The sequence below is a fragment of the Ammospiza nelsoni genome, chromosome 4 (assembly GCF_027579445.1).
Source record: "Ammospiza nelsoni isolate bAmmNel1 chromosome 4, bAmmNel1.pri, whole genome shotgun sequence".
Lineage (NCBI taxonomy): Eukaryota > Metazoa > Chordata > Aves > Passeriformes > Passerellidae > Ammospiza > Ammospiza nelsoni.
Window position 1 is genome coordinate 11,584,170 of NC_080636.1, and position 18,995 is coordinate 11,603,164.

Here is an 18,995-nt window from a genome sequence, read left to right on the forward strand (position 1 = left end):
AGGGGATGATCTTAAATATTTTTAAAGGACTTTTACACTGGATTGTGAGTTCTGTTGAGCCCTGACGTTTTCTTGATTTTTTGCTTGCCTTTTAAATCAGGAGTGCACTTTTGTTTCCAAGTGCACTCTAATCCTGGGGTGGTCAAAAAGGGCATTGCAACACCTGGTGGGTCACCAGTTTTCTTTTCAGACCATGTAAAGCTTCCACTCCATAAAACAGCAGTGTGTAACAATTAGTGTGGGAATACCACAGTGGATTCTGCAGCTGAATATTGGCTTGGGTGAGGAGCAGAACATGGAGAGTATCTCATCTAGTCAGTCTTAAATCCAGAGTGAAAAAATGTTATTTGATTGTGAGTGGAATTTTTTGTCACTGGGGAAGAAAAGCAAATAAAAACTGATGTTCATTCAAGTGCTGAAATAAATGCACATTACAAATTGCAGGATTTTAATCTGAAGTTAATGTTCCTACTTAGTCATCATTGTTTGTATAACATTTATAACATACACTGTCACCGTGATAATAATATCTTCCAAGTGCTGCTTATATACTTGATCCTATTGAAGAAAGATCTTGAATGCCTCTGTTTTTTTGTTAGGTGACATATTTGTCATCTGCTTTTTGAGAAAGCCATGAATGAACTATGGGGAAGCTAATCAATAGGAAGTGCATATTTAGTTTTTGAGAAGGTAAAATTTCATTCCCTCTGAAAGTTCTGCCTACCAGACTTTATATTGCCCTGCTTAGAAAATGGGCTTTAGTTAAGTGAATCTCTTGTGAGGTTTGATTTCATTGCTGAAAAGAAAGCAAGTTTGGGCATAGATTTGCCTTTGATTTTCTTTTTATAATCCTGTTTCCCTAAAGAAGGAAGCAGAGAATGTGATGTTCACAGAAGCATTTAATTCTTTGCTTTGTCTTGGCTACATTGTGGTTGAAATATGCACACAAATAAGTTAAATGTATTCAATGACAGTACATAATAAACTCCATTTAATTCTTTTCGCAGTCTGATGTCACTAGACATTCAGATGGGTAATTCTGTATTTTTTAAAAATCTGTCATTTCCTGAAAATTCCAGATTTCCACTGAAAAAAAAGTGTAAGAGCCAACCATGACTCAGCCTTCTTCTGTGTGGGATGATAAGAGAGTTTCAATGCTGCCTCTTGCCCTGCAGTAATCAGCACAGAGCCGAGGCAGGGTAGAATTAAAGGGCTCTGCAGCTGCTCTGGCTGTAGCCAGTTACAGTGCATAGGGTGCAGCAGAGGTTATAAGAAAATACCCAACCCTGGAGGAGAAAATGAAAAATTTATTATTACTGAAAACTTATATGTATTTTGAGATCTGTATACTTTCACTATAGTCCTTGAAAAATTCATTAGAGGAACATGAAGCTATAGAAGTTATGAAATTGAGCTTACACAGCAGCTAGTTGAAATTCTTTTTGTGTAATCCAGCTTCAGATCATGATTCACAGAATGCAGTGTAGCAGTCCCCCTATGTGCCTCCTTCATGAATGGATGTGAATCACTGTTAATAAATAAATATTCATCAGACTCTTTGGGTCACATCTATTGTTAAGATGTGTGGATACTGAGCTTAGCTTTATTTTCTGTAACCAGGCTGGTTTTCAAAGAAAAATGGGAAAGTAAATGTGTTTACTTTGTAAATGCTGGCTGGAAAGTCAAGAAGTATCTTTTGTGAAGCTTGTCTTGCAATCTTCAGGGACTTCAGCTCAGGCTTTACTTTTTTTATTAAGTAAATTTTAAAGTTTCTGCTTTCTACTTTCGTATTAAAACCGCCACCCATTTTTTTTATTCATCATCTTTTTACTTCTTCCATTGGATTCTTTTGTATTTTTTTTGGATATGTGGCTGCTTCTGACTGTGTGAATATCTGTTGAGTATTTTCATACCACAAGTTCCCTGTATAATTTGGTTCTTACAACACAAAATTCCTTCACTTTTACAAAAAGCACGTTCATCTAGGAGCTTTTGCATTTTGAAATATTGGTTGGATTTGTTTTGCATTTTTTATGTTTTTAATTAATTATGTCTTACAGTGGGAGGGTTGTCCTCTTTGCTGTTAGTTAATGCTGGTGAAGGCAGAATTCTGATGCATACTTGATGGGGGATCAAATTTCCACAAGATCCATGCTTCAAAAGCATTAATTGCATTCATACAGCTGCAGTGTATTGCCCAACATGGCGAGGGTATAAAAGACCATTGCTACCTTCAGGATCAAGGTATTTGCAGCCAGTGCCCGTAAAAGGAATGAGGGATTGGAGTGGTCCAGTTAGACTCCATGGGAACAGCTTGACTTTCATTATTCCTTAGTATGCACCAGAACTTTCTCAGGGCTGGATTTATTCCAGGTATCTCCTGACCTGGTGTTCTCCTGAAAGTCTTTGTCTTGGATGGGTGATTAGATTTAGGATGTTGCCTTAAGGTGAAACGTACTAACAGATTTAGAGGGGCGAAGTGGCTGTTACATAAATGTCGTTCTCATGGAGATAAATAGAGCAGTGTCTTGCTGCCTCCCCAGCCATTACTTATCAGTTGGCACTTGTTCTGGAGGCCACACAAACACCACGCTTAGCTGATCTTGCACATTTCCTGCCGTTTCCCCTCGAGGTTTAAGGTAGTGTCAGTCACTAAAAACATGAGCATCCTGAATAGTGGAGGACTTCCTAAAGGATCTGCAGGTGTTGCTTTCTGCATTGCTAAAATACGTAAACACTAAGCATCTACAGCAGAGTCCTCAGATGAAGGGTTTCTTGTATTATTTTCTCTGCAAAAGAGCTGGAAAATTGCCTTTTTCCATTTGGTTTAAAACTAAAATGCTCAGAAATGTTTTGAGAATTTTCAGATTAAAATCCCTCCTGTTTCCCAGCAATGTGTACTTGTTTACTCCCTCAGTTCTTAATTATGTGAAGTTTATAGGATTTTTTTTAAGGAAGCATTGCAGGATAATATGTAAATCTGAAGCATAAAGCTACATAATGATGAACCTGCCTGTATCACATGAAACAGAATAATAGAGAGTAAAGAGTCAGTGCTGAACATTTGCTGGTAATAGCATGCAAGTGATCCATTACTTTGGTATGATCTGATTATTACTATTTTTAATTGAATTCTAATTGCTGATTCAATTTGCTGCATACAGCACCTGGTCTTTCAAAATCTGGCCTTTACTCAGTACTGCAGATAAAAACATGCAGCTTTTCTGCCTTTGCCTTGCATATTGTGGCTCCAGTACAGAGTATTTTTTTTTTTCATGCTGTGAAAGGATAATTTGAGATGCTTTTCCTGTTCTGTACTTTCCAATATCATTGTTAAAAATTTGTGGGGAACATGACTGATGCACAGTGGTTGTAATCGGTGAGCCGGCAGCTCTAACAGTGTGGTTGTTGCAGGTGGGAAGGACACGATAACATTCAGTGACCCAGCCCTGCCTGTGATACAGCGCTCCAGGTCACCCTTGTCAGCCTTTGCTGAAAAGCCTCAGAGAACTGAAGGACAAGGTGAGCACCTGGGACGTGAGAACATGATGAGAGCTGAGCACTCATTTCTTTCCAAATAAAATGTAATAAATTTTCATGCTGGGATAGCAGAAGGCAAAGTTTCAGTGATCACAGAGATTGAATACATCATCCACAGGTAAAACAGATAGTTGGTCCCAGTACAAATAGCAAAGAAATGACTGAAAAGTTACTATTGAATGGATTGCTAAGGCTAGGGATCAGGCCTTACACTGCAGAGAATTTTCCTGCCCGGTAACATGACACTGTGGGAAGTTATTCATGCCATCTGTGTTGCAGTTAACTGATTCCTGCATTTTTCCCCTCAGTTAAAATGCACAGTAGGAAGCAGTCTGTGGAACTGGTTTAGCACTTTCCTGCATTATAGGTGATGTCTAGATGAATGGCTTCCTGATTGCACATGGTAAATTGAAATACCCAACTCATTTTCCCAGAGAAATTCACTGCTTTTTTCATAGTCTTACATGTGTTTTGTTAAAAATCCTTCTTCAGTTGCAAGCTTTAATATCTCTCCAAAGTCAAGCTTAGCTGTATTTGGCAGTTGCTGATGACCTTGATTTGTTTTTCCTTAGTTTTTCATAATGGATGGGAGATGGATTATTTTATTTGCTTATTGGCATTTGGATCAAGTCTTTAATGGGCATAACATTATGATGTGCCCAGATCTTTCTCAGCTAACCATGAAGCTTCATAAACAATTTATTTGTTAGTCCTGAAACTAAATAGATTCTGGCTTAATTTTGACTTTATAGCCCATGTCATTATCTGATAAAATGTGGCAGCAAGGCTGATCTTTTTTTATAATCTTGACCAGCTGATATTTTTGCTAAAAATAAGAAGTGAAACTGTAATGAATGGTTCTCTGGTGAGTAATAATAACTCATAAATATTCATTCTTTTACCTACTTAAATGTTGATTTTTAATTAAATTGGCAGTTATTGAAAGTATTTACTTGGTGGCATTATGTTCTTTTCTTTCCATATTTGTCCTAGGTGAGGCTGACATTACAGTTGTGATTACAGGCTGGTCAGACAGGGAGTCTGATCTGTCTGTCACATCTCATCAGACCCTCTTGCTGTTGCTTTGTAGCACTGCCAAACCTTAACTCTGGGCTGAAGCTTTCCATGTTGTGTTTTCTACACCAGCTATTTTTTTTCAGATAGCCAAAAAATTTATTTTTGTGTGTGTGTGTTAAATACTGATGACCATGATGACCATGTGGGGTTTTTGATGGGATTTTTTTTGTCTTTTGTACATTTGAATTTGGGTTGGTTTTTTTCCAATATGCAAGCATTTCCTGTATCTACAATTATAGGAATTTGAAATCTAGGGAAAAGGTTTCCAGCCTGAGGAAGCAGTCTGGAGTTTCCACCTCATTCTACATGATTCACTTACAAATCTCATCTGCTAAAAATGAACAAGTTATTTTGTTGAGCTTAATTTGTGCCACCAGTGCTGGTAAAACTCTGTATGCACCATTCCTTTGAGATAAAGTAAACTTAGAGGGAAAAAATCCTGGAGCAAAGTGGGAAGAAAGGCCAAGATCAGGACTTGAGTAGATGGGGCTTGGCAAAGTCCATGGAAGTCTGAGTGAGGAGGGGCTTGCATGTGGCTGAGCAGAGGTCAGAGCACAGGAGGGAGAAGTCAGAACATTGGCAGTGAAAGCAGGATGTGATTAAAAATATATCAAAGGTGGATGAGAAATGGGCATAGTAGGCATAGAGACTGGATAAACAAGGGGATATGGAGCAGGAACAGAAAGATAAGCATGGGAGGAGAAGAGCAGAAGTAAACAGCCTTGGCTAGGAAAGGACAGACCAGGATTAGACCTGTGGCAATCTAAGGGAGAATCAGATCCCAGTAGGTCATCTCCTTCTTTTCTCCTCTCCATCCCATGACCATAATGAGAAACAAGCTTAATCATAGAAATTCTGTCATCATACTGGAGCAGGTTAAGAAATTACTGTTCTGCCTACACTAACAGCTTGGGTTTCCCCTTACCTATGTCCCAGTATAGCTGATAATGTGCAGTGAGAACTGAGACAAAAGTTACCCCTGTGATAATTAAATCGGGCCAACTTTTTGATGGCATAAATGAGCACATATCTACAACCAGCTGTGCAGGGGACACCATAGTTTCTAGCAGTAGGTGACACAACACCTGCTGCTCCAGATGTTCCAGATGCTTTTTCTGAAGGATGTTTGGGGCTGCCATTTTCCCTTCAAAGCCTGTGTTTTCAGCTGTAGGGCATATCCCTTGCTTGAAGTCACACAACTCCTCTGCAGTCAGTATCTGTGTGGGAATGGTACCCAGGTATGTTTTGTACCACTCTGCACAGAGAATGACTGCTCTTGAGGTTTAGGAACTTGGTGCATATTGCAATTTTTCATCTATACCATGTACCTCCAAAATCTGGGGGACCATGACAACTGGGAAGAAAACAGGAGTGTGTTCATCCACCATCATTCATCAAACTCTTGGTTAAAGTATTACTGAAATAAAAACAAAACCACTGTTATTTTTCTATTAATTGAATGATCAGTTGAGTGAAAACAGTTGATAACCACAATAACAATGAAATTCTTACTTATTGTTATGTATTAGATCTCATGTCACATTGGTCAGTTATAGCCTTTTAAAGAATAGCATTTGGTGTCTGTTTGACTCAAGAAATCTTCTTAGCTTTTGAACAAACACTCTTCATCAGAACTTTTTATAATGCATCAAGTGTTGCTCTAGCTAGATCTGTAGATAATCAGAGGGCTTTTGCAGGCTTTTTTTATCCAGTCTATCTGCTTACCCTGGTCTCATCAAAGCCTCCTTTAATCTGCACTTGTTATCATTGTTTCAGTTAAGCTGGGAGGTGGATGTCTGTAGGATCTACTGTGCAGTTCCTGTGTGAACATGCATAATGACAGAGTGGAATCATATGAATGAAAGCCTGTCTTGTGCCACGAAATCTCCCTTTATCCACTGCACAGGATGGATGGTGTCATGGGATGGATTGTACCTGAGCATCTCAGCTGCTAATGAAAAGCTGCTCAGGGATTTTCCCTCCATTGTTGAATGCCTTGTCCCTGCTGTGCTGCCTGGGTGCTGTTCCAGGCATTCCCTGAAGAAAGCAGTGCTGTTCTTCTATGAACTTTTCTCTGGGGATTTAGTGCTTTGAGACAATGTGTCTTCAGAAGATTGCAGCAAGGTGATAGCTTGGTGGTTTTCTACTGTAAGAGGGAGGAAACTGAGGCATGCAAAGAGGAAGGCAGAGTCCCTGCTAATTTGGAGTGCTAGTTGGAGGTACATATATTTTGGCTCATTTGGAGCACTTTGATGTACAGCACAAGCAGAGCAGTACTGCACATCAAGCTCCTAGTTTTCCAGCTGACTTCTCAGATAATGAGGCTTAGATCCAGTGGGTGATCACCTTTTGAAAGTTAATTTATCCCTTTTCCACAGACTTAAATTCCAGCTCTTCAGAGTTCATTCCTAGCCTTGTTGATGGCAGTGTCTGTTCCCCTGGTGCCAACCCTGGTCTCATTCACGCAGTAGCTCCCAAATTCTAAGTGAGGCAGATATGATAGAGACAGTAGGCTGGTCCTCGGCAGCCAGGCAGTCCCATTCTTGTGTGAAGCAGGATTCCTGTGAGAGAAATGGAGTAAATTCTTAAATACTCAAATGTAATGCGTCTGCACAACAAGAGTAATTTTAAGCTCTCAAGGCAGACTTATTTTTGGCATTTCCTAATTTTTCTCACTTTAATTTGCAAGTTTATTTTTAATGAGGCTTTCTGTCCTTTAATGGACACATTAAAGGACACTTTTCACAAACCCTTGTGTTTGTTTTCACATTGATTTTTTTCTCTATTTTGACTCTTTTTTCAGTGTTTGCATTTTAGTATCATGTTATACTTAAAATTCTTGTGCTGCTGCTTCATTTTATGCTGTTACCCTAATCAAAATAATCTTTTATGTTTGGAGGAATGTTAGAGGATCAATAACAAAACTTCATTATTGGATGAAAACCTGTGAAAAGCTCCAAAGAAATGGAGCTCATGTTAACCCCTGAAACTGGTAGTGAGGGGGGGATTGATGGTAAGCTGTGCCAAAAATTTCCATAGCTAAGTGCCTTGTTTGGAGTTGATATTCCTCTAGGAAAGTTTTCCTGACTGTTGAAAGCGAAGGGAGACGACCCATCTTGTTGTTGATCAGCATCGACTCCGATTTATTGATCAAATCAGTCACCTTTTATAATCGTGTTAATTAACTTCGTGCATATTGCAAAATCCAAGCTCACGATAGGTTACAGAGAAAACTCTAACCCCTCCTTTTGTTTACAATACCCGTGGTTGTTTATTGAAACCAAAATTAGTGTTCTCACTGTGATATGAAAAGTTCTCAAAACCTTCATATCTGTTCCCAGAGCAGCTATCTGTTCCCAGAGAGCCCAAGGACAGAATGTTTTGCCTGTTATGAGAAGACTGTCTGAGAATCCTGCTGTTTATAGAAAAGGTGTCTGAGAACCTAGTTATTTACAAAATCCAGCCTGGGAACTGCTGCTTTGCAGCTACCTTTTACTTTCCCATCAGCTGTATACCTTCATGGCCTCTTTAAGCCATGCTTGAACCAGGCTCTCCACACCTGACCTTGCTGTTCTACAGTATGGTACTGTCTGACTTTCAGAATTGTTGGTATTAGGGAAAGAGAGGTTCCAAAACAGGGCCAGGTCCAACAAGAAACTTAGTGTTGATTGTTTATTGTCTAAGAAATATGCCTGGGAGGGATGGGGAAGCACTCTTAAAAATTCCTTACTGAGATAAACATTTCTGTGGTCCAGCACTGGTAGTAATATTCTTCAGATCAGATATATAACAAATGCCTCCAAATGATTTGAGTATCCTGCTGTTCCATTTCTCTTTCAGCAGAACAGAAGGGAGAACATGATGAAACTTACACTGTTGCAAGTGAATCTCTGTCTCCAGAGGGAACAAACTTAAATAACAGAATCCAAAATAAACATTTTTACCCTTCATTACCCCAGCTACCTTCTGAGGAAGAAGACATAAACAAGCTTGGAAGTCAGATAATTAAACTGACAGTTGCAGAACTGGAAGGGAAAAGAGGAGGCGCTCCTGTGGGGGAGCAGAACGTGGGAGTTGAAGCAGAGCTTAATGATTCATCAGAGGCAGAGTTCCCACTTTCCAGCCCTGATCCATCTGACCCCACAGATCCCTCAAACTCTGAGAATGAACGAACTGGTGAAACTGAGGCCCTGAAAGACAATGACAAAACCTTAGAGAGGGATTGTGAAATTCCAAATGAAAGAGAGGATCAAAACAGCAGCACCATGGATGTGGTGCATGGTGAGGATGCTGGAAGGCATGGAGGGCTCAGTGTTCAAACTGCAGACACAAATAACAGCTTTGAGGAGCTCTCTGAATCTGAAAACAAGAAACCATCTGATGCTGCTGAAAACCGTGAATATTTGGATAACAGTTTGGCTTGAGGTATGAAATCCAGGCCCTCGAGCATCTCACTGTAATCCTTGTGCAGTGTCTGTGCTGCTGCAGATATGATCAGTAAAATATTGTGCTGTAGAGTTGATTATTTTATACTGAACTGTTAATAATTCTTTTAAAAATGTTTTTCTGTTAGTTCTGGCTGTAATGTACCAAAACCATAAATTACCTACGGGAAAGAATTAGTGATGAGGTTTAGTCATGTTGACTTTCTGTAATGATTTGAAGTTTCTATATAGATTGATGTAATTTACATTAGTGTAGGAAAGAGGCCAGTGATAATGATTTATCTTGTTATCACTAGGCTCCTGAAACATGTATGGTCCTAGTGCTGGACTGTATATTAATGTGGAGAAATGTCTCTCAAGGATGAAAAATTTGGAGTGATAAATTGAGAAGCATCTTAAGGCTGCGAGCTTTTGCTTCTTTCTCAGACTGTGTTCTGCTTCTCTTTACATATAGTGACTGTCAGTACAGCCATAGCATAAGATCACTGTTCCCTTACAGGAAGGTTCTGAAAACCATCTATGTATGGTTTATATAGTGTATATAATTCTCTCATTTCAAACCTTTGTATATATGGTTTATATGGTGTATATAGTTCTCTCATTACAAACCTTTGTACCTTTGTATTTTCTCAGCTGTACAAAATTTTTCCTTTCTTCTCCCAGCTCATCTCGTGAAAATGAAGCAAGTTATTTCACCAGATACTGAGAGCCCAATTTAATGAAGCTCTGAAGGAAACATCATCAGAGAAGCCAGAAGTCTTACTGTAAGAAACAGCAATGCTGTTCTAAAGCAGAGAAAAAGCAAGAGGAGAAGCAGTGATGTCCTGTCCAGCTTACTTGGCTGTCAGTTTCTGGAACTGCATTCCTCTACTCACAGGAGCTGGAATGGGCCCATGGGCTTGGTTAATGGGTGATAGGTTTCAGCCTACTCCATATGTGCTCTCCTTTCTAAAGGAATTTTGTGTCTTTTTCATTTTCTTATTACTTGGAATTAAGGGTAACTCTTCCTTTCCTCCTCATTTCACCAGTCTGTGGTGTGATAGAAGGATTATTTGCATTGTTGCCACTTTTTAAAACTTCTCTTGAAGAGGTTTAGTCATAGAAAAACATTCCTATAATAACTGGGGGAAAAGGGAGCTGCTGTGTCATTCCCTAGCTTGGCCCTGATGCTGGAGTTGTGCCACTCTGCTTCTAGGAGAGCAGCAACGAGGGAATGCTTAACACTGAAGTTAGCAGCTGTTGGGGAAGGGGAGGCAGGTCTTTCCTCTCCTGTTTGTAGCATAAGGAACTGTCTCTGCAGCTGTGGAACTTCTCAGGGCCAGCAGCCATCAAGGCAGTTTTTCTGCTGGCTTGGGACCTAATTGTCTGTAAATGTTCATTTCTCACTCCTAGAACTTGAAACCAATCAGAGAGAATTAAAGCAAATTTAATAAAATACTACTAATAAAAAGGGAAATCCCTCCCAGACTGAGTACTTCCTTGACAAATAACTGCCAGCTGCAAGTTTTTACAGCCCACTTGTCAGCTACTGCATAAGAGAGTTTATATTAGCAGTACTGACAAACTCTTCTATATGTGTAAGATGAGGTAGCAGGTGCTGCCATAATCAAGGTGTCAGAGCCCATGAACGGTTTGTATTCAGCAGGAGAAAGGCTGTATGTAAATTGTTACATACAAATATAAGGAGTGATAGTTGGAAGGTGAAAAATGTGGCTTGTCTCTGTTCTCATGTGTTTTCCCCAGCAGGTGCATTTGTGTAACCCTTTTAGTGTCTGTCTGCAGGATGCAAAGCCATACTTAGAGTGCTCTTCAAATATGTGTACTTTGTCTTTAAGGGTGATTGGACATTGCAGCATTCCACTGATGTTAAGCAGCAGTCCTTAGGAACAAAAGTTATATAAACAGTTAAGCGAATTAGGGACATGAAACAGTAAAATGTTTTTATTTTGTTATCTTGCTCCCCATTAAAATTCCTCATTACCTGAAAAAACCCCAAGAGTTTAAATATTTGAAGGAGTGTTAAGATGTTCCCAGTAATTCTAACTGACTACATTACTGACTCATTTTTGTAACAGTCAGAAGAAAAATAGCTGTAGAAACTAAAATCTCCAGTAGAATGTGCAGGATTTTTTCCTGTAATGCCTGAATGTCCCATGAAGTAGCATTTTGTTTGAGATGTATTTTTTCCCCTTCACAGACTGAACCTGCACAGAGCTAAATACCAATGCATTCAGAACTGAGGCAAGCAAAGCAGAAGGTCGAGATTCCATGTGTTGAGCTCAGAAACATTGAGGGTCTTTTACTATTTCCCTGCCCTGTGTCTTTCCTGACCCAGAGATGTGAGAATGAGTATTTTGCTCACAGTCCCTTAACAGCCAGTTAATGCTGTTAGTTAATTAAGAGCTTGGTGTAAGGTTGAAGCAGTGCTGGATCAACAGCTTGTTAGTGCCTCATGCTGATTCTTTTCAATTATGTTTTTTCTGTGAAACCATACTGATGTACAACCCAGCAATTAGGGAATCTTGGTACATGTCCTCACACCATTCTCCCTCTTAGATGTAAATTTTGTATTCACTAAATGTAATCACTAAATTCCAGTAAGATACGTAGATCTCTGAAAACCTCATTTCCAGTGTGATGCCACTGCTACAATACTGGCCCTCTCCTTTCTCTTCTAGCAAATGTGTATTCCAGCTACATTTTTACCTTTCTCCCAGGAACACAAGACTTCAAAGCAAGGAGGCTTGTACAAGTAAGACATTGTTGCTGCACTAGGTGATAAGTAATTAAATATTCTTGTCAGTATCTTCCTCGGATATTGCTTTAATTGATGTCATTGTGCTAATATAACAATGGGTTTTTTTCCCAGTAAATTTAACTTGTGGTTTTTCGTGGACTCAACTCTACCTTAGATTTGGTGGGGTTGGTTTTGTTTTTTGTTTTTTAAGACCTGTGTTCCCTTTTTCTCCTACTTTAGAAGTGCAGAAATCACAACCAGACATGTAAGCCTTCTTGGTGTTGGGCTTTGGGGAAGCAAACTAGGGAGGGAATTTTGTAGCAGGAGTATGGAGAAGCTGCATTTCACAAACTCATTTTAAGGAGGTTGTTGTACCTAAAGGTCAAGTCATGCATTATGCGTGAGAAGGATTTCATTTGAAAGTAGGATAATGCGGTTATTGAAAAAATAATGTTAACTGAATTTGTAAAATAAGTGTGTGAAAATGACAGATTAAGAAGCATCTTTTAGAATGCTGCTTCTTTTCTAAGTGAGACTATTTTTAAGCATATGGGAATTTGTATAATAAAGACAGTGGAATTTCTTTAATCCCTATGAGCTCAGGAATGTATTTCAAAATCTTAGTTAAGATTAAGTTGAAAATCTGCTGCATTTCTAAAAGATAGCATTTTGTTTACCAGCTTCTGTTTTGTAGTTTGCTTTCTAAATTATGCAGTTTAATTTATTTGCAAACTAGTCTTTTGTTGCTGCTTGGATTAATAGCACAATGTGGTTAAACTATATTAATAAATTTTGTCATCTTTAATAAAAATATTTACTGATACACTTGTTCTACCTGCTTGTTTCCTTTTCTCTTCTTAGTATTAGATGAATGATAGCCATGGGGTGGTGTTTTAATATTCTGAGTTGTATTAAATTTAAGAAGTAAAGCCTTATTGAGTGATAGTTTTAAATATGAAAATTATCTTACTTAAATCTTTTCACTTTCATTTCTCCCAGCCCAAACTGACTTTGTTCCTACAGTTTTGTATGAAGTAAAATACTCAGTATTTTTTTGCTTTGAAAATAATATTTCTCCCTGATCTGCTAACTTTATCATCATTACCTAAGCAGCTTTATAACTTCTGTATATAACTTTGGTACTAACAGGCACAGACTGGAGACTTACAGAAGCAGAACAACATGATGGATCTCAAGTTCAACACAGAAATTTCTGTACTTTCCCTTATTTCTAGGGGAAGTCACTACCAAGGTCCTGCAACACAACACCCAACACTGTTAACAGCGTGGAGACCTTTCTGCTTTCAAGTTGGCATCTAACTACAGAAGAGTGTCGAATGAGAGGCAAATTCTTACTTTTTTCCTTTAGTATCTAACAATCCCTTAAAAGGCCCCTGCAGTGCACAGGTTCTTTAGCCCACACACCCTATCCATCTGTACTCTTCTTACATGCATTCAGCTTCCACACTGCACAAAAGGGAATCTTTGCTCCTTCAAGAAAACACTCACAATGTTGAGCTGATGCTGGTTTTATTGATGGCTTACATAAAGGAAGCTCTACAAAAGTGATATACATTTCATAGAGGAGCAAGCAAATAGGGATCCTTTAGCCGTATATCTTGGTGGGCAACAGCACAGGCTGAGTTACTTTGTGCTGTCCAGGCTGTAGCTGGCACTTTGGACTTCACCTAAGCCTGGCTATATGTTCTTCTGTTGAGCCCTCTCTTCTTCTTGTCCATAACCTCAGGCAGCTTCTCTTCCCACAAGTTCTTGTTGCTTATCCCAATCACACAGCAAGCCAGACGTTTCCCAGCATTTCCATTTTCCAAACTGGCCTTATTATTGCCCTTGCCCATGTCATCTTCCTGCTCGTGGATCACAACAGATCTGCCTATGATGGAATATGGACCAAAGACTGTGGCAGAGAGGTTTGTTTTGTATTTTCTGATTTTGCCTTCTTTAGGAAGGAAGTTGCCAAAATCTCCTGGGTGCCGAGGGTGGTTCACTCTGAAAGGGTTATAGTGTCCCCCTGTAGAATCACAGCCATTGCTGAGGTCTCCAAGCTCATGGATGTGTATAGCTCTGCTGGATTGGTTGTTATCCAGTGGAAACCCATCCAAGTAAAATAAGGCTTCCAGTCTTCCATATGAGTAACTCTGCCTGAATAAGACTTGTCCAGTCACTTGTGGCTTGTCAGCATCTATTTTGGAGCTGGGCTTCATTTCACAAGTGGCGTAAATCATCCCATTGGTGTCATTGCCGCGTGTTACCGGATAGAGCAAATTCTGCCAGAGGTCGTTCACTTGTTTCTGTATTTCATACAGTGACTCCTGGCGTGGGTCAGTTTCCTTGTCTGTCATGACACCAGAGGCAGACAGGGTGAGCCCAGTGACCAGAGAAAGAATCAGAAACATCTTGGCAATTTCGAGCCTGCAAAAGATACAGGGAGATACAAAGAATTCACACACAGCCAGCGGGGAGCTGAGTGAAACAGCTGGAGCAGGGTCCCAGGGGACTGCTGCTTGCTAAACCTGTCCAATGTGATGAACTGAAACTCAATCAGAATGCATACATGTATTTAAACACACAAATGGCACCCATGCCTAAAAGAAATTCTAGTGATTACATATTTTAAATTAGATCTTGATCTCAAACACTACATCTGTTTCCCTGCAGGAAGCAAGCAAGCCAAAATGTTTTAAAATCTATTTCTGACTTTGTATTTTTGTGTTGTAGAAAAATAGGCTTTTCTACTTCAACAAATTCCAGCAAGGCAGTTTGCCAGGAGTTTTTTCTTGGTCCATCTACTTAACCATTATTCAGGCATTACAAACAAAAAGCAAAAATCCAACAAGTTGATTACCTTGCAGAACCCCTCAGCTGTAGCTCTTCACCTCTGCTCCCCTAAACCAAGATGTGACCGGACACAAGGCCAGAGCTGCGTGGAGGTGATGCTGCCAGAAAGTGCGTGTTTGTGTGGAAATTAGGTAACGCTGGCCCAGGGGAGGCGCGGGAGATGTGGGAGGGGAGGGAGGCGGGACGGGGGGAAGAAGGAAGGGAGGGGAGAAAGTTCTAGGCATTTTTGCTTTGGTCAGGGTGAGTGTTTTATCCTTTCCTGGTGAGTTTGTTGGTCTGACTCTCACGCCTCACAGGCATTAAAAAAAAAGAAGAAAAGCCACAAAACTTTGAAATTAATCTGTCTTTTGGTGACTTCATGCACTCATCTAAAACAAGTGAATTTAAGCAGGCAGCGAGGGGAGAGGGAGAAGCTTTATTAAGGCACAATTGGGCGGTTTGCTCACTTGTGTGCTGGTTGTCTGGAAGTAGCTTGCATTTTTATTTCTTCATTAATCAAAATGGAAACTGGTGCTTTAGCAACATAAGCTGTTGGATGAATACAAAAGTTTTTGTGGATTTAGAAATAGTTTAAAGTGTAATTGTTGAGGTGCTTGTCAATGATGCCTCTGAAGTTTTGGGGTTAGTTAGCATCTGCTCTTCTATGTCTGCTCTGCTGAAGCCCTTCTGCTTTTTTTTTCCTTTTTCTTTAAAGGAGCAGTGATTTCTTTCCTAAGAGAGAAGTAAGCAGTGCTGAGGCAGTGCAACATCAGACTGGGGTGCAGAGAAATTGCTCAGAAGCTGGCTGGAGCATGGAGAGTTCATGTGTGTTTCATCATCCCATGAACTAAGAAATGCTCTCCTCTCTGGGCATTGCCCTGCCCACAGCACTTCCTACTGATGTAGCTGAAATGTGGATTTGGCTGTCTCAAGATCAGTTTAACAGGGTGAGATTTCTGTGGAGAGAAAAGAATAGCTGTTACTACTCTGGAACAATTCTCAATGCAAGAAAATTGCAAAGAAAATCCTTTTTCCCAGTTCACATCTTCTGCCAGCTGGGTAAGGAATGGGACTGTCAGCTTCTGCAATGGTAAAATTGTGGGTGTTAATCTTACCAGTATCATACACTACGTCAGATCCAAGATAGTTATGTGAGAGAGACAATTTTTTCTCTTTATGTATGAGGGAAAGTAGAGCTAAAGGAATGCCAACTGCTTGGATCATTAGGCAGGGAAATACAGAATTAACTAACTTCATTTTTGAATATTGGGATATTGAATGTGTTACTTTAGCTCTGGGCTTCATTGAAACAGGACAACTGGTATTTCTTCAGGGTATTTACAAGTTTTTCAGATCACTGTGCTCCTGGGCGCTGTGCAGTGTTCAGAGGGAGCTGAGCCCTCAGAGAAGCCAGGATTGTCCATCACCCCAAGCCTAACACCACCTGCAGCTCTTCCCACCTTCATTCACTGGCAGTCTCTCAGCTGGGAAAAGCCATACTTGTACTTGCAGTGTGGTAATACAATGGAATTGCTTGGGTTTAAAGCATTTGAAAGTTTTATAATGAAGTTTTATAAATAGACACAAAAATGTTCAGCTAAGACGAGCCAAATGCCAAGGTTTAAGTTTGTAAAACACAGGAAGCAAACATCCAGGTGCTATTAGAAAAATTACTTCTTAGCATCATAAACCATTTTTTAAGGGGTCACAACAAATGGAAGGAGGAAAAGAGCATCATTCATTGTTTACTCTTTGAGTCACAAAGTAGTGAACTGCAATTGAGGTTAATACTTTCACAAGGAAATTCCTGAGGCAGCAGTCACTACTCAAAAAAGAGAATTGTAACACTTTTATTGAATTTTAAGGCATTTTGAGATACATACTAAGGACAGAATTTTAGCTGGCTTTAATACAGCAATGTTTCTGACTGCAGTGGCATTTGTGCTGTCTACCCCAGCTGGGATGATGTCCCTGGCAAAGCCTACTTGCTGCTCTCTTTTGATGTACTGCACATGAGGGAGGGAAGCAGAAATGCAGGTGTAAAGGAGATGATCAAGGGGACAGAAAGGACTGCAGCAAAGTGAAATGATGTATTTGTAGTGCTCTGCACTTCAGAGAATGAAAAGGAAATAGTGGCTGTGGGCCGCTGTCAGAAAGATGTTTTCTGAAAAGGAGAAGGGATGATAACTACAAGGAATGCAATAGCCAGGGTGATTTGGCATTCATTTTGAGCCTGAAAGATGGTCACTAAGCACTAACCAGGTGTATCATTAAAGTCTGTTGTTACCCACTGCCTGTGTTTTAATTTTCTGGTTACAAAGAGGTGTGAATAATGGGCTTGACAGCCTTTAAAGCAGACAGCAGTTACTGGGAAGAAAGCCCACAGTGACCTGACCATGCACTTGTGTTACAATCACTGCTCAAAAAAAATAGACCTCTGCTTTTGTTCCAGTTCTAGGAGATCTTTTGTATCCCGAGTTTCAAACTATGTCCTAAAGATTCCTGGGCTATACAAGACAGACAAGTCAAAACAACTTCTGCAAGGCTCTCTGGACTGCATAGGAAGAATTTTGTTCTACAGTGAGCTTTGTAGCAGACTGCTCACAAGCTCTCAGTCCATGCTGTGACCTTCAGGGTTGGTTGGTGGGCTTGTTTTGCAGTGACCATTGCTATTGCATTACTCTGCTGACATCCTGTTGTTTGATTTGTCCAGCAAAGAGTTAAACATGATGAGGAAAACACTGCATAGGGGAGAATCCTTTTATAGCAAGCTGTAGCCTCCTTTCTTGTGTCTCCAGCAGTTGGATCTGCTCTCACTAGTTTTTTGATAGAATGGTTTTCCATGAAAACACCACCCAGACAAGGAAACTTTTATGTCTTTGGGAGTAAGTGATGGAGCTGACTGCTTTTCTCCACATATGGCAGCAGCTGGAGCAGCTGAAAGAAGGGACATTTGTAGTCTGAGGGAAACATCAAGTGCCCAAGATCCTTGGGCACCTGATGTGCCCCTTTGGTTTTGGGCACTTTCTGCCATTTCTGAGTCCCAGGAGCAGCTGTGCTGGTGGCTCATCAGGCAGCAGCAGGGGCACACAGCATTTGTGTGGAGTTAGAGACTGCAAGGCAGCCAAACTTCCACGTCCTGAGTTTGGTGAGGTGTGGTGTGTGCCGAGTGCCCCTGCCCCGTGTGACATCCTGAGGGTCCTGGAACCTGCACCAGGGTCTGCAGCCAGAGCCTGTGGGGCTGCTCCCATCTGTGGTGCTGCAGGCAGGGCAGCCAGGGGGACAGGCAGGACACAGAGAGCAGCAGTGCAGCCATTGGGGTGGCAGTGGAGGCACTGTGGCCTTGGCCATTCACTGCCTGTGACCTCTCTCTCTCTCTCTCTGGAGCTCTGGTGCTGCCCAGGGGGCTCTGCCCAGAGCTGAGCTGTTTTCTCCTTTGCACCTGCATGGGGAAGGAAGGCAGGGCTGGCCCTGGGCTGTGGGCAGCACCACATCCCACAGGAATTATGATAGAGCAACTGGTTTGCAGTTCCTATGAAGAAGAAAAAGAAAATATAATTAAATGAAACATTTTCCTGTAGCAAATGGAAGATCTGTTGCTGGTCATGAGTTATTCTTCCTGTTTAATCCTGTTCCTTGACTTGGTATTTCTATTTAAAGAAATAAAAATATTTATTGCCTGAGATAAGCATCCATTTATAATATTCTTACAAAAGCATTTCCAACTTTTCAGGGCATTACCCATAACAAAACTGAAATAAATAAACAAAAGGGAAACAGCACTGTTCTCTCTGGGGAATAATTTCTCTTGCAAATAGAAGTTCATGCAATTGTCAAACTACTCTGCGTCAGCCAATTTGAAAAATTTTTGAAATTCTTCCTCTTTAATAGCTTGTGAAGAAATCATTTCATGAGAGTGAGGGAGAGATGATCTTTAAGTAAGCTTTCAGAACAAGCTGCATTCAGAAACTCATTCTAAGTCTGTCAGCCTAATACAACAGAATTTCATCTTCACATGTGAATATAAAATATAAATATGTAATGTAAAAAGTAGGGATGGAGCCCAGCTATCAGATAATTTAGGTTATTATTTGTGTTTGCATTTATTCCCTGTTCTTTTATAAAATGTTTATCCTTTCCTCTTTGTAGCATTAATCTGATGAGGGGTTTGCTGTTTGAGATGAGACAAGAAATAAACACGAGACCTTTTTCAAGCTCAGTGCCTAGTGGCCATGAATGAAAATGAAAACATCTTGGGGTTTTTCAATTTCCAAGTGCACATTGCATACATTGTCCATACTTGCACAACTTCAGCTCTCTGTGTAGCTTCAAGCTGCAGCTCGGGAGCCATAGGAATGATG

General features: G+C 40.3%; 2 protein-coding genes across 4 annotated transcripts in view; one reads left to right on the plus strand and one right to left on the minus strand.

Moving 5' to 3' along the window:
- Positions 1-12,622, plus strand: part of CCDC149 (coiled-coil domain containing 149) — a 52,957-nt gene extending 40,335 nt beyond the window's left edge. Inside the window, exons 12-14 of one of the 3 annotated variants that reach the window (XM_059470192.1) lie at positions 3,415-3,522; positions 8,458-9,042; positions 9,696-12,622. In XM_059470192.1, coding sequence (XP_059326175.1) covers positions 3,415-3,522; positions 8,458-9,041 — 692 coding nt within the window. In that variant the 3' untranslated portion in view covers position 9,042; positions 9,696-12,622. The remainder of the gene's footprint in view (positions 1-3,414; positions 3,523-8,457; positions 9,043-9,695) is intronic. The other 2 variants (XM_059470193.1, XM_059470194.1) reach the window with 2 other exon arrangements.
- Positions 12,623-13,312: 690 nt separating this feature from the next.
- Positions 13,313-14,808, minus strand: SOD3 (superoxide dismutase 3). The gene is made up of 2 exons (XM_059471285.1): positions 14,663-14,808; positions 13,313-14,229 (listed from the first exon to the last, which is right to left on the minus strand). The coding sequence occupies exon 2, from the start codon at positions 14,211-14,213 to the stop codon at positions 13,488-13,490; it is 726 nt and encodes a 241-aa protein (XP_059327268.1). The 5' UTR covers positions 14,214-14,229; positions 14,663-14,808; the 3' UTR covers positions 13,313-13,487.
- Between the last annotated feature and the right edge of the window lie 4,187 nt (positions 14,809-18,995).

Bases quoted from the DNA above. Each gene is read 5' to 3' on its own strand.
- SOD3 (XM_059471285.1), bottom strand. From the start codon at position 14,213: ATGTTTCTGATTCTTTCTCTGGTCACTGGGCTCACCCTGTCTGCCTCT.